General features: G+C 36.2%; 1 protein-coding gene across 1 annotated transcript in view; it reads left to right on the top strand.

The window, feature by feature from the left end:
* The window catches only part of CNTN3 (contactin 3), a 335,296-nt gene that overhangs the window by 116,551 nt on the left and 203,185 nt on the right, over positions 1-15,560 (top strand). The window contains exons 3-4 of the mRNA XM_081276337.1: positions 971-1,097; positions 13,310-13,485. Coding sequence (XP_081132463.1) covers positions 971-1,097; positions 13,310-13,485 — 303 coding nt within the window. The remainder of the gene's footprint in view (positions 1-970; positions 1,098-13,309; positions 13,486-15,560) is intronic.

The raw sequence follows: 15,560 nt of genomic DNA, 5'->3' as shown, positions 1-15,560 counted from the left end.
TGGTGATAAGTATTTTTATTCATGTTTCTACTGAAGTAGCACACATATAAGTTCATAGTTCTGGGGCCTTTGAGGCTGTTGATCTCATTTTCTTTGTCTCATTATTCATGGGCCTTCCTTCTCTGTTACTGTTTACTCATTTTATTCACTCTCTGCTTCAATATAAACTCCTTTGCGATTTTGCTGAGCATTCCAAGAAAGGAAAGTAAAGAACAGTTGTTTTTTTTTTTCCTTTTCGCCTGTGAATTTGTTTGTTTTCAGAAATGTTCTGGTGATGATTAGACAACTGCCTTAGCATAAGCATTTGGTGAGGGCATTATCTCGTTCCTCTGCAAACTCAGTACAGTGGAGAGATGTTTGGTTCTTGTGTTTATGTTCAAATTCTCCTTATTGTAGTAGGAACTGTTTTTGAAAGGCATTTGCTTAGTGTTATATCCTTTTATTTAACTTGATAGTAATGAAATGGAAATCCCACCACATATTGGTTTTCATTCAGTATTGGAAAAATAACATGGTCAACCTCAAGATTTGCATGCTCAGCAGATTATATAAGAAAAATGATACCCAAGTGTCCAAATGATTTTGAACTTTTTTTTTTTTTTACAAGGAGGGTTATACAGAGTCTTGTAATGGTATATTCCCCAAAGAACACTTAGATATAGTTTCTTGTTATAAAAAGTAATTGCTACAGCCTTATTTACAGTTTGAAGTCATATTATTAATATGTTGATGTTTTCAACATGCATTTTTTTTCTTGGAGGTGTCTCTGCACTGTTAAGAGGGTTTGTCTGAGGCTCCTTAACAAACCAGAACCTGCAGAGCATGGGACTCTGGGTGCAGACGGAAACTGCCTGATTTTTTGGTTTTAAAGAGCAAGCACCAGTTGCTGGTCTTCTTCAATTCCAGGATACAGCCTTCCAATACCTTCTAATTATTACTCTGATTATTTTCATTTCTCCCACCCACATAGGTGAGCTTCTCCTGCAAGGCCCTGTCTTTATCAAAGAGCCCAGCAACAGCATTTTCCCTGTTGGTTCAGAGGATACAAAAATAACTTTAAATTGTGAAGCAAGAGGCAACCCATCACCTCATTACAGGTACGGTGAAAAGTTTCAAAATGCAAATGAAAAACAAATGTGGCAAATGTGAATTTTGTTGCTTGCATGTATTTATGCTGTAAGTCGGAAGTAGTATGGGAAGCTGCAATTGTATGACATGTTTCACTCGTCTGATTACATGAACATTTGAATCCATATGTGTGTAATTTGATTGTTCACCTTATGGTAAGATTTATCAATTAAAGAACACAGTAGGATCTCTTCAACATGCAGTGCTTCTTCATTTATTTATAGTGCAATTTAATTTATAAGCTTGAATTTCTATGTCATCATTAGGAACACATCTGTTTTGGGAGTAAAATTCAGTTTTAAAGATAATTTAAAATCATAGTTAAAAAATATTTCAGTATCCCTCCTTCCACCATTTTATTGGGCATAGATTTGGAGATATATTCAATGAGAAAGAATAAATATGTAGTTAATAAACCATTTTAATTATTCATGGAGAGTAAGTATATTCTATTTGTTAGTTTTTATCATGTTAAAGTCTACATTTAAAAGACATAAATAGGGGCTGGGGCTGTAGCTCAGTGGTAGAGCGCCCGCCTCGCACATGTAAAAATAAATAAAGCACCTCAGCACCACATAAAAATAAATAAATATATTGTGTCCAACTACAACTAAAAAATTTTTAAAAATTAAAAAAATAAAAGACATAAATAATAACTTCACTGGAAACCTTCAAGCATCACAGAAAGGTAAAAGGAAAGACAAAAAGGGAATTGATTGTCATCACCTTAAGATAAAAATATTAGCATTTAGGAGATGATGTTGGGTTATTTGGATGGAATGGATATATTCTTGACTAAATGACAAAAGATAATTGATTTTTACTTTTCGAGGGACCTAAGGAAACCCACTTAAATGAAGAAATTGATTATTTATAAAGAGAATGTTACAGCTTTGATGTAAGGAACTGCAAAATACAGCCAGGATGTCTTAGGGACAGCAGGTACTGGAGGTGCTACCAGTGTCCCCTTCAGAACTCCGTTGAACTATTCTTTTGATGGGTATCCCCCACCCCAGAACAAGCAGAGCAAGCCGATTTAATCCTGTATGGGTAAAGCTCTGGAGGTTCACAGGAGTCCTCTGGATTTCATGGAACTTCTGCTGCTGATTGTTAAATTGGGTCAGGAATGGGTGAGAAGGTTGCTTCTGGAATTAATCAAGGTCAGTCTCCTTCTGAAATATTCAACAGCATACTTAATGAGCATCTCCTGTGTATTTCCAACAAAGTAAACCTTAGAATTCCAGGTAACTGGTCTGAATTGGCAAAGGTGAGAGAAAGGTTTTCCTATGATTCTGCTTCTCCCCAGAGAAATAAGAAAAGAGAAGCTGATGAGAGAGAGATAGAGATAGAGATAGAGATAGAGATAGAGAGAGAGAGAGAGAGAGAGAGAGAGAGAGAGAGAGAGGAAGAAAGAAATTAAGCAGATGTATGCCCATATTACATTGGTAAATATTTCTTCTTTTTGTAGAAGGTGAACAGATTGATTTAACAAAACACTGTCCTGGAAGTATTTTCTCCAGCATTTTTCTAAGGCATTCTGACACCTTCAAATGCATATTTGTTTTTTTCTTTTCAATGGAAGATTGTTCTCATAGATGTGACTCTAAATATGATAAAGGACAAGTGCGAATGACTCAGGTGTGGGTGCTTGTTCACTTGTCACTAAAATTTCATTTCATGACATTCATCTTATGAACATTTTGGGGATAAATGGGTTCAGCTGAAAAATTGACAGGGTACAAGACTTAATCATATAGGAATGCATTTCTAATGAGTGGACTAATTGTGTGTGAATAGTTTGAGCAGCTAGCCAGATGTCTTGAGCTTAGAAATCTAGAAATAGCTTTCGTTGTGATGGTGTGTGTGCAGACCAGGTATTTATTGTCGCACACAGTGTGGGTGTTCAAATGCATTGCTTGGGTGTGTAAAATGTTGATGAAGAGGTTTTACATGTGCACACTTCTGTGTCATCATACATCCTGGGATAACATCTTGACATCCATCTGTTATAATTTAAACAAAATCTGTAACTGAGGCTAGAGTACATGTGACTCAGATTGATTTTTTCATTTTAAGTCTGATTAATGAGGAAATTTAACATTCTGGGTGTTGTTTTAAAACCATCCACTTGTAGCCAAACAGAGTGGACGCTGTCAATTGTAGCTTTAAAGGTTTTCTTGTTAAGATGTCTAACCGATGTAAAATTTGATTTAAACTAAAGCAGTATGATCACTAGAAACTGAGACCTTGAAAGCACAAGCAAAACTCTTTTCATTCTGATAGATGTTAGGCTTTCTTAGAACAGAAAACAACTCTTTGCTATTCATGTTACCTTTATAAAAGATAGATAGTGTCAGTGCAGTAAGTGGGTATAGAATATGGTTGTATTGTAGCTTTATCTATTTAGATGACACCTTTGTTTTTGGCTAGCTTTTTATTTTATTTTATTATTTTTTTTAACTTTTCCATTTAAGAGTCAAGTAGGTAGTATTCTATATTATTTTTTTTAACTTTTCCATTTAATAGTCATCTAGGTAGTATTCTATATTATGTTTACATTTTCCAAAAGAAGATATACTTGTTTATTCATATTTTTACTATCCTTCAGATAAATAGTATAAACATATAATAGCAAATAACCTAAGAAAGAAGAATATGAGGAATTTTTTATGAAGTCAGAGAAAAGATTTTTTTTATATTTGTTTATAAAAATAAACAGAGAGAAATATAGAAAGATGGATAGGTAGCCATCCCAGGAGGGAACTTAGGGATTCACATGAAAGCATTTGTTAAAAGCAATCCAAACATGCTTCCAAAGATTCAGAATAAAGTTTAAGAGTCTTACAAAAGAATATCCTTTGAAAATCCAGAGCCCGTCTTAGAGACTGAGGCTGACTTGTCTCATGAGAGATCTTGTCTTTATTATTTTCCCATTGGGCAAGAAGAACTCTTAATTGGCCATATTAGAAATCTAAAAGTTCAGAAATTCTCAAGAGAAATGACTCATCTTAGGGTTTAATTGAGAATTTTATTCCTTCTCTCACATTTCTCCGCCTGAGCCCCAAAGCCTGTATTTAAAGGTTAATTAATGTTCAGTCTCATAGAAACTGCTGGGGGTGCTGAAAGAGGTTACCCTGAGGAAGGATGAATACTTTTTATAAAAAGAATTTTTCTCCTATTTTGCAGGGGATTAGAAATGCCTGGCCTTTGTTGAAAGACCCCAAATGGAAGGATCTGTGGTTCCTTCCACTGATGGTGTTCAGCATGTAGAGGGACCTCACATTTCAGCTGAGCTGGGGTAGAATACATAAATACCAATCAGGGAGCAGGAGAGTCATAAACGTGAATGAGGTTGGCCCGCCTGAAGGATAGACATGCTGTGTAGATAGGAAATGCCCACGTTCAGTCACAAGCCTGTCCCGTGGTCCTGCTGCTTCTCAGAAACGGCCCCTTGCTACCATCCAGGGATTCTCAGCTTTTAGTGTTAACTCTGCTTTTCTATTTAGACATAAAGTATGATGAAGGAAATAAGTCCTAAGGTTTAATGTGGCTCAGATGGGTTCCAAGCTTTCCAATTTTAGTGTAACATAAGACTTTGGTGCTTTCTGTCCACTATGATGTTCCATAGCACATGTGGTCCTTTCAGACTTTTAGTTTTTAATAAGTTGTATTAAAATTAATTAAAAACTCACTTCTTCAGTCACAGCAACCTTGTTTGAGGTGATTGGTAGGTATACATGGCTCATAGCTATCCTATTGGATGGCACAGATAGACATGTCTAATACTTCTAGAATGTTCTATTGGACACTGCTGCCCTAGATCAACCTCTGGACCCATAGCACTTCCCTTCAAATATTCTTCCATTTTTTTTCTCTCTATAAAAAAGTGACCAGAATCTCATTTTCATCCAGCTTTAGAGAATAAGTAAACTGTTTTATTAAGTGCAGAGTGAAGAATCTTAGATAGTCAAGTTGTAAGAGCAAAATATGGCTGCAAATTGAGATATTTTCTGGCCTCAGTTTTCTTAAACATGGTTCATATCTTGGAATCACATCCTACACAAGTTTAAATTGGTAAGAGTCAACTAAAACAATTCAGTATAACAAGAAAAATAAAAAGAATACATCAATTTCTGCTCACCATGTGTTATTCCAAGAGTGGATGGAAGGAACCAGGAATGGATGGAAGGAAGGGAGGTCTGAATTTATTTCTTTTATACACACACCCACACATATCCACACAGAGTACTATACATTGTACTTTATATTTCATTCTCTTTTATCTGTGTACTATGTTGATACTATAAATTCTACATATGTGTTATGTATATTTCATATATAGAATATATAGTACATACTTGCTGTATAATACATGTAACATATATGGCTTATATGCTACCTAGTGTGTTTCGTGTATCATAACATCACATAATACTGAGTAACATTTTTAAGCATGATTTTGATTACTGGCCAACTTGTTCTTACATTTTTTTATCACCATGTAAGATCTGCTATCACAGTTATTTTACTTTTATGGCCCCAGGCAAATAACAGTTATTGCTCCTGAAAATTCTCTTAGCCCTTAATGAAACATAATCCTTTCAGTCAAGCTCTCAGTCCAGTTCTCTGCCTCATCCTGAGGCTCATCTTATTTCAGTATCCCGACTTCTCCAGCTTCTGAACACCACCCCCACACTCCCAAACAGCCACTGAGAGCAAAGAAACATTGACACGACTGGGATGATTGTAAAAAATAAACAGTATTTATATAGTTCCTGAGGCAAATAGCAGAGGACAACTTGTACGGGGAGGGTGTTTCAAACTCAGCTGCAGTGTCATCTCTTCCAGAAAGCCTTAGTGCCCTCAGCTCTGGATGACCTGCCCAAGCACGGGCCTGGCCATTGCACCCCATCCTACCAGTACTGAAACAAGCTCTGCCATGACCAGATAGGCCGTAACTCTCCTAAAGGTGATGTCAGTGCACCCCTCATCCTTATGTTACAAGTACTTTCAAGAGAGACTGCTCGATCCATAGCATAGAAAAAAAAAAATAAGGACTTGGGGACTGGACCATATTTCAGGAGTCAAGAATGTCCTGGAGGATCAGAAGGTCAGAAGTACTGAATAGTTTATTCTGGAAGACAGAGTTGGGATTTAGTCCTCTGTTGGCTCATTTCAAGACAGGTTTTCTGCAGGTGTCCAAGATCGCTGCCTAGAACTCCAGGTCCCTTACATCCTCCCATAATCTCCACTGGTGAAAGAGGTCATTTTTCCTGTTAGTGTCTTCAAAAGCCCTGGATCATATCAGAAAAATGTGAGACAAAAACACAGCTAATACTGTCAGCAATCAATACCCAGCAGAAATGTAAAGGTTAGGTTTTAGACATTAAAGGTTGTCATACAATAAATCATGTTATTTTGTTGTTCTTCTTTCTTGTGTTTTTACAGTGGGGTGAGGAGACAGGATATAATCATATCGATCAAACACAAATATCACATTCACAGTCTTTTTGTTACACTTAACATTTTCTCATATAATTTTACTTTATTTTATCACTGCATCAAATTATATGTAATAGTGGCGTTCATTGTTACACACTTCTGAATGCACATGACATCATTTGGTCAATTTAATTCCTCAGTACCTTCCCCTCCCCTCCCCTCTAACCCCTCCCTTTCTCTTCTAAGCCAACTGATAAGGCCTGAGGCATGGAAGGTTCTGATGGGCAGGACCAGAGTCATTTGAGAAGAGGCATTTTCAAAGAACTGTGAATAAGCTGCTACCAAGCAAAGATAAAAATGAATGCAGTTGGCAAAAAGAGCAATCGTTTTCAGGAACTCTGCTTGGAATCATTTAAAGAAGATCCTTGATAGATTTGCACTAGGTTATAACCATGTAAAGTGAAAGTTGTTTTTCATATAGTGTAGCTGCATGAAATATTTATACATATGTATATATATACATATATATATATACACACATAATATATTATGTATATATACACACAAACACATATGTGTGTATACATAATAATTTTACAAAATTTATCAGTGAGAAATGAGAATAAATGTCATAAAACAGATTTTAAAAAAAACACAGCATTGCAACTTAACTCATTTATATCTTCAGCAATTAGTGCTGAAGCCTAACTAGTTATTTTTGGATAAAGTATTGAATATGCAAATTCAGACATTCATTCTTTCAAGGGCTGCAATTATTCTCATCACTTCAGTAAACATATTAACAAACATTGCATTTGAACACAAATGCATTTGCTTATTAACTTGAAAGCTGCATCTAAAACCACAAATTGCTTCTGTGATTAAATTCCTAATTTTCCTGTCAAACCCCAACTAAAGTATTGCCTGTTGATTGAACGAATGTTAAGGGTGGGCATATTTCCACAACCCAACCCTAGCTCCCCAAAGACTTAAGTGTTATTTACTTCTTTTTGCTTTGTTTTGTCTTGAGGTCTAAAATGTGAGATTTGTTTTTCTTCATAATGCTATTTCTCCTTCTATCTTCCTGACCAGCTTTTGTGTGGTAGAATAGATATCCTGAAGGACAATAACTTTATACAATCAACCATGAGTTGAATCACATCTTGAGGTTATTTTTTAAACCACCCGAAGTCATTCAATTTATTTTCAGTTTTGTTCATTTCCGTTTCAAAGGGTGATGTTCCCTAATTGTGTTTCACCAAGTTCAAGTGAAAAAACTCACTTTAGAGCTTGGTGACTTAAATAATACTGACAACAAAATATATCTGTGTTTGTATTCACTGTTGTTATTCCATACTAGTGTGGTTCTGTGTAAGAGATTGTCATATCTAATTACAACTGAATGGTGAATAATTAATAACTAGTGTCAGGTAAATGAAATTCCCCATTTTGATATTATTTATTGACTGGATGACTTCAGCGAGTAAAGACTGTGTGAAATTAGTTATGCCTAGGGTAGAGGAAAAAGTAATCATCTCATTCAGGAAGCTGATGGTAGAATCCTGCAGTTATTGAAAATCACCATTCACCAGGACTTATATGAAAAGCCCCTTTAGCTGGCCACGGTGATGTACACCTCTAATCCCAGTGGCTCTGGGCTGAGGCAAGAGGATCACAAGTTCAAAAGAAGCCTCAGCAGTTTAGCAAGGCCCTAAGCAACTCAGCAAGACCCTGTCTCTAAATAAAATATAAAAGAAAGGTCTGGGAAAGTGGCTCAGTTTTTAAGTCCCCAGCGTTCAATCTCCAGTAGCCCCTATTCTAAGATAAGTCCCTTTGAGCTCTGAAAATTTAGACTTTTATGCTGATTGAATTCATTGTACATGAATTTGTGTTTACATACACATTCATCCCGTCTCTGTGCGTGTTTCAGCTTGTTGTTTGTGTCTGATGGCAGTGATTCGTATACCCTTAGTTTATGTTTTTAGATTATTTCCTGGAAGTAGCAGTTATCATTTTCATCATTTAGGAGTAGTAACTACTAATTTTGAAATATCTTCTATGTCAGGCACCTTGTGCTTTATATTCAAGATTTAAAACCTGTTGGCCCATGGACACGCAGTCATTTTAAAGAAATTGTGTTTGCGTTCTTCTTAGGTGGAAATCTGCATTAGACTTTACCCTTCTATTGTATTAGGCTTGGCCCAGTTTTCTTTTTCACTTCACATTCCCAGTCAGCATCCCACTTATGTAGAGGATGTGACAAATGTGGAAGTGGACATCAATTGTGTAGGTCCTCCTGTAGACCTGCAGACCAGGATATCTAATGCTAGTACTCCAAGTATTTGCTATCCAGTTATTGATCCAGACACACATTGCCATGGAACCTCCACACAAACCAGTTTACTGGGATGAGAGCTCATAGACTGAGACGCAGTTGCTTGTGAAATATGCACTTGTGGATTCTAAAAGCAAATCCTAATTCATGTACGACAAGCATTTGAACTCTGAAGTCTGACGATGAATTCATAAGATCAATGGAGAGTGTTACATGATGATTATTCGAAGGTGCTTAATCTCTTGACATTTACCACTGAACTGAAGCTACAAGGTTAGCCTGCTTCTCTAGTGCAACACAAATGTTATGTGATTGAAATGCTGGTGTGCATAGCCCCGAGAGCCTTTGCTTCTGATCACTGGCTTTAAGCCTTCCTGAATAAAATTTGGGTATGCAAACATATATTTATGAAGTTTTAAATAATTTTCACATTCCAGAAAGATGGCAGTCTGATGGTTAGAGCTCATCCTACACTTTGCCGTTCCTTGGTAAAAGCAGAAACCTCTAAGATGTACAAAGGATTATGAATGCACAAAAGTGAAAGCCAACTTCTATTTCTAAAAGCTTTCCAGATTTATGACCTGAGTGTGCCATTTACCTGTCACACTTAGTATTGAGTGTTGTGCTTTCAAAGCCTGAACAGTTGGATTACAATTTCCAGCAAAGTAAATGAGAATAATTTGCAGATTTATTAAACCCATACTCTGCCAAAGAAGGAACTGTGTATGTTTCAGTTTTCCAGAAGATTTTTATATACAGAAGAAGATAATGAGACATATTTAGAAATCGAGTCTAGCTACGAATATTTTGCCTTAGGAATATAGGCACACTAATTTACTTTCCAGGATAAAATTACCTTTGGAAACACAGGCCCAGAGAATACATACACATTTTGGAATTTTAACAAAGAGAACTTTTGAATTCATGTATTTTCAGCAAGAGGAAAAACAATCAATATTTAATAAGATATTGAGATATTTTATATCACCTGGGGATGAGTTCCACTTAATGATGAATAGTTTTAGGAAGGATAAGAATAATTATTTTACTTTTGTTAAAATTAACATTCCTAAAGATAGCTCAGGGACATCTTAACTCTGAAGGGTTTGTTAAAACAAATGCACCAGTGCTTTTGGAGCAGTAGAACATTTAAAAGAGAAGAAATTTTGCCTTTTCATATCACAAATAATCTGGTGATTGTGTCTATATGATGAAAACTGAGCTAAAGGAAGTGAGACGTGTTTTATGCTTAATGGAACAAATCTTTTCCATTTTGGTTCTTTATTTGCAACTTTGGGATGATAGCTTTTAGGTCTTAGATACTTTGCTGAAATAAAGTATTTTCCCACATAGTTTGTAATCCCTTAAATCTTTCAAGTATTAAGTAGGCAAGAAGTGCTTCTCCATATTTTTATTTATCCCTTTCAATTTTCTATATAGCTCCTGTGCCTTTATTATTCATTAGCTAAACACAAAAACACCATTTTCAAATGAAGCCATCAGAAGTGCTTAGTCAGGCCCATTCTAGCTCATTTTCTGAAATGCAGTTTTTTTCTCCTATACAAACTGCACTTTGCAGGCACAGAAAGCACCAGCACCCTCTGTCACTAGGGTCTTCCATTCAGAAGGATGTGAAATTAACTGTATTTTTCTTGACTTGAGTTTAGAGGAGATTTTTCTCACTCAAGCATTGAGTCACTTAGTATCTGACAGACCATTTACACTTTAAAAATTAAACCCACTCACTTGTGATTTGCTGTCAGATTTATTCTTTAAAGGTCAGGCCCAGCGTGTGTTTGCCTCTTCCTTTGCTAAATTCTCAGAGAAGATACAAATGCAGACTCACCATATGGGGAAAACGCCATCTGATCCCCATGAGAGGGAATGGTCAGAAGTATTGAATGTAGTAGGTGACATTTAACCAATATGTGCTTCTTGGGAATAAAATAGAAGCAAAGCAAAGGGGCAATGGGGTTTGCGGTTGTCACTGGGGCCACCTGCAGCATTAACAGAGGCGTTCACCCATTGCCTATCTGTGGCAGCACTGGGCTGAGAGCCTTGCATGCATTGTCTAAGTAAATCTGTAGAACAACCCTATGGGAAAGATGGGATTGTCTTCATTCCTTTTTAATAATTTAGATTAAGGGGAACTGAGAAATGGGCTCATGGACATGCAGCTGATGATGAGTGAGACCCACAGATAGACCAACGGGCACTTGGATTGCATCTGGATCCCCTTTCTTTTATTTATTTTTTATTTTGTAGTGCCTTCCTTCCTTCCTCCCTCCCTCCTTCCCTCCCTCCTCCCTCCCCTCCCCTCCTTCCCCTCCCCCCCTCAGGATGGAACCCAGTGCCTTAGAAATGCTAAGCAAGTGCTCTAACACTGAGCCCTGGCCCCAGCCCCCTTTATTTTTGTTAGGCTGTTTCATGAAAGGCTCAGCTAGGGCTAAAGACTCCACCAGGTGGAATCAGAGGTTGGGTCAGGAACTAAGAATCTTGGAAAAATGTCTCTAAAAATGTTAGCTCCATGGAGGGGGACAGGTTTTATCATGATTTGAGAACTTTGAATATTTCCTGACATGGAAGCATTTAGTAAATGTATTTTCACTGAATTAGAGGAAGGAAGATTTGTTGACTATGAAAGTGGCTGACTGGAGAGGGAGCACTCTTTCACCCTGGTGTCTACTGTATAGTCATAGTGCATGTTGCCCAAGGTGCGGAATAGTTCTTCCCAAAGTTGAATATGCATGTGGAATTCTTAACTATCTCATTAAAACACAGGTTCTGATTCTGTAGACACAGGTAGAGACTAAGGTAGAGACCAGCAAACTAGGAGATGCCACTGTTGCAGATCTGTAGGCCCTCTTGTGTAACAGAGGATCAGGATGTCCAGATAATGCACTTGACAGTTTTTCTTTACTTCCTTGTCTGAGTTTCTGGAGTTCTAGGACTTGAGGAGGAGGAATAGGAGAGAGGTTCATAAAAGCTCATGGTTCAACTTCAAGACTCTAAGTGTAGAGTATAATTCTCAGTAAAATAAAATGAACCAGAATGCTCATGCAAATATGGACTTGCCCTTGGGAAGAATCATATGGGGAAACCCTACAAAAAACTGAAGCAGAGTTCTGCCAAAAATGAGAAGGAGGCTACTGCTCTTTGTATTTTTGTATATACATTTTTTTTCTTTTAAGTTCACATGAAAAGAATTGGGTCTTTCAAGTTTTTTTTTCCTTACTTTCATTTTTCTGTTCATTAGATTTGTTGCCTTAGACCTGGTGAACTTGTATGTGAATACAAAAAGAAACATACACACACACACAAAAGCTTTGGTTTTAAGAAAGTGACTAAATGATAAAAGGATATTTAGAACAATAATTGAAGAACTCTGAGCAAGAATTCAAAGGAGCAGCATTCCTGACACAGTCAATAGTTTTGGGAACAGCTAACAGCTCAACAACTGGTATACAGAAATTCTCGTCTAGCAAGTTGGACATTATTTCAACAATCTCAATATTTAAATGAAGAGCAATTGAAATGATTGTTGCAATGTGCTAAAATTTATGGAACTGATGACAGTGTGATTTATTATGTGAATTGGGTTATCTGGGAGGTGGGTACCTTAATTCATAATAATAAATATGTTCTTGAGATTGTGGGAGACGACTTTTAAAGATGAAACCTTTGAGGTGTCAAGTATATATACTGTTTTAAAACTCCCATTTTTGTCACTTAAAAACTCATTTAAAAGAAACATCTTTCTTCTCACTTTGCCTTTTTCTGTTTGGCTTCTTGTTGATTACTGTTTCTCTGAGGGTAGTGCCTGGACTGTCTGGGACCCCCCGGGTGCTGTTTAGGGTGTTTTACCACAGTGTACCATTTTGTAAAAAGCACTGTGATGGATTAGAAAAGTGTAGAATGCCTTGGAACAGGTGTTTACCCAGACAAATTGAAATGGATAGTTGAACACTTATCCAATTAATTTATTAAATGTGCTTAGTCAGTCCAGATAAATCAAAGAGATGTCCTCTTTCCCTGGTTCATCCTCAGCTTGAGATTGGCTTGAAGTGTCTCAGATAATTACCTAACTTTCTATTTTATCTTTGCCTATACAGACCTAGCCAATTTCTCCCACTAGTGAGGAAACTAAATTATTCTCACCTCTTCAGGAAACCTTTAAAAATCTTTAACTTTTAGAGTCTAATTTCTTGTCCTTTGTTTGGGACTTTAACCTTCTGTTTCTGATAGTTGTATGGACACATTTGCTCTTCAATTGTGTAACACTGGAAGAGTGTACACTTTACCTTTCATTTATAAGGGGGATAATGTGTAAAGTGGGTTTTTTGATGGAGAGTCTTTTAAATTTAAAAATGCTAATAGGACAAAAAATTAACATTTGTTTTGCAGATGGCAGCTGAATGGCAGTGATATTGATATGAGTCTGGAACATCATTACAAGTTGAATGGAGGAAATCTTGTGGTTTTTAACCCCAACAGAAACTGGGATACAGGAAGTTACCAGTGTTTTGCTACAAATTCACTTGGGACGATTGTCAGCAGAGAAGCTAAACTCCAGTTTGCCTGTAAGTTTATGTTCACACATCTTGTAAAATGGGTATTTAAAAGTATTTAACTTAATTTTGAATTTTAATAACAATATGTCAATTCTATTGGTTTAAAAAAATAGATTGAGAAAATAGTTCAATGTGATTCTTTGGACTTCTATGACATGTGCAAAGTAGATCTTAAAACGTGTGTGTATATGTGACTCCTTTATTATTATTTGGTATGAGTTCCAATTAGAGAATGCAAAACAAGGCAGTTAAGGATGTGATAGAATAGTCAGGCATGCTCCTTACTGGGCAGATCATTTAAATTACAAATATATCTTGCAAACCTGGAAACATTAAGGAAGAAAAAACAGTGGGAAAAAGAAGAAAATGACGTATATGGTGTTTTATTTTTGACTTCCTTTGGGGAATTGCAAAAAAGGACCCTCAGCACAAGCTCCCCTAAGACCTAGTCTGGAGAGGTCATGTTAATTGAACCCCCTTGAGGAGGTGACCCACATTAAGAAAAATCATATTCTTCCTCCACAGAGTTAGGCATTGAGACCAGAGGCTCAGTTTAGTATTAATATTTGTCTATTTTCTACTTTTTGTTTCTCTTTTCGTTTGTTTTCTATTTTGTATATCATGCACATCACCATGACTTTGGTACTTGGTTTTCTTTTAGCTCTTCATACCTCTCTAGTTCTGAAATTGGAATGTACGTGTTCCAGCACCGTGGTAGTGTTCTGTCTCAGCTCCCCTCACAAGCCATTATTAAATTAATGATGTGCTACTTAAGGCAGGCCCGCTGCTTGGCTCTTTTCATAACAGCCCTGGTCAGTTTGTCCCGCCATTCCATTCCATACTGACTTGCTTCTTCCTTTGTTTCCCCTCGTCCCACCCCCATATGCATAAGTCGTTGTTGTTTTTTAACCTGTATATTTTCTGGATATTTTGAAAGCTATAGGTAGTGTTTATGTTATGCAATCTCTTATATTTGAGATTAACAAAGTGTTTTATTTTGTAAATAGAGAAATTTAAGTTTAGGGTTTTTTCAGTGTTTTTCCATTTTAAAGAGTTTAGATCCATTCATCCTTAGTGTATACTTTGCATTCTTGTATTTCTGTGATTATTTATTTTTAAATTATGTCATTTAATATACATGTTATGTATACATATATTGTGTAATGTGGTATATATACATGTATGCACCTGTATATAGTGAAATACATGTAATATATACATATGTGTATGTATCTATATATATAGAAATATTCTCTTCATGAATAGTAATATATGTGTATATAGTTTTCAAACAGAATTTTGCCAAAATCTTCAGCGCTAACCACCAGACCTCTTTCCAGTTTTGCATTAATTCATTTCTTAGTCCATATTTAAACATTTCTAACATTTAATATATTCTGTATAAAAATTCAAATATGTTTCATGCTTTTCTTTTTAACAATGTCATCCTTTTGTCTTAAACATGAAGGTGGGTTTTGCTTGGTGATACATGTTGAAACTACTTGTTTAATTGGAGACTTCCTAAGGTACTGCCCAGTTGTCTTCTGCAGTCAGTTGCTTGATAGAAGGTGGCCACACTAAGCACAGTTCCCTGCTGAGCTCACCACCACCACTGTATTTTTAGGTTCACTCAGTTGGACATGGTAGGATTATTTTTTCTTCATGTTTTCAGCTGAAAACAGATCTATTTCCAGCACATAGCTAAATTTATATCTATTTAACTTGCATTGCTTAGAACTTGGAAATTTCTCTTGTGATAATTGGACATTTTGTATATAATTTAAGGATGTTTCCTCCTTCTATATCTTTTAGTTTGGTTCATGTGTATTTTAAAAAGTCAGTTGTCATCTATGTATTAGATAGTTCTTGTCCTTTGTTTGGAATTATTTTCCTCTTAGTCTTCTCTTTCCTATCAATTTCTGTTCTGGATCCATAGAAGCCACATCTTTCTGTATTCTTTTAAGATAAAGATTATTCTCTTGAATATTCTTTCTCCACTACTTCCATTTGCTGCTTCCATTTTTATGTCTGAGACTTTTCAACAGATGGTGTCCAAACTCAGGGTCTGTCACCAGGTGGTTTAG

The sequence above is a fragment of the Spermophilus citellus genome, assembly GCF_964194105.1.
Source record: "Spermophilus citellus genome assembly, chromosome: 19".
NCBI lineage: Eukaryota > Metazoa > Chordata > Mammalia > Rodentia > Sciuridae > Spermophilus > Spermophilus citellus.
This window is presented reverse-complemented; position numbering and strand designations above follow the sequence as displayed.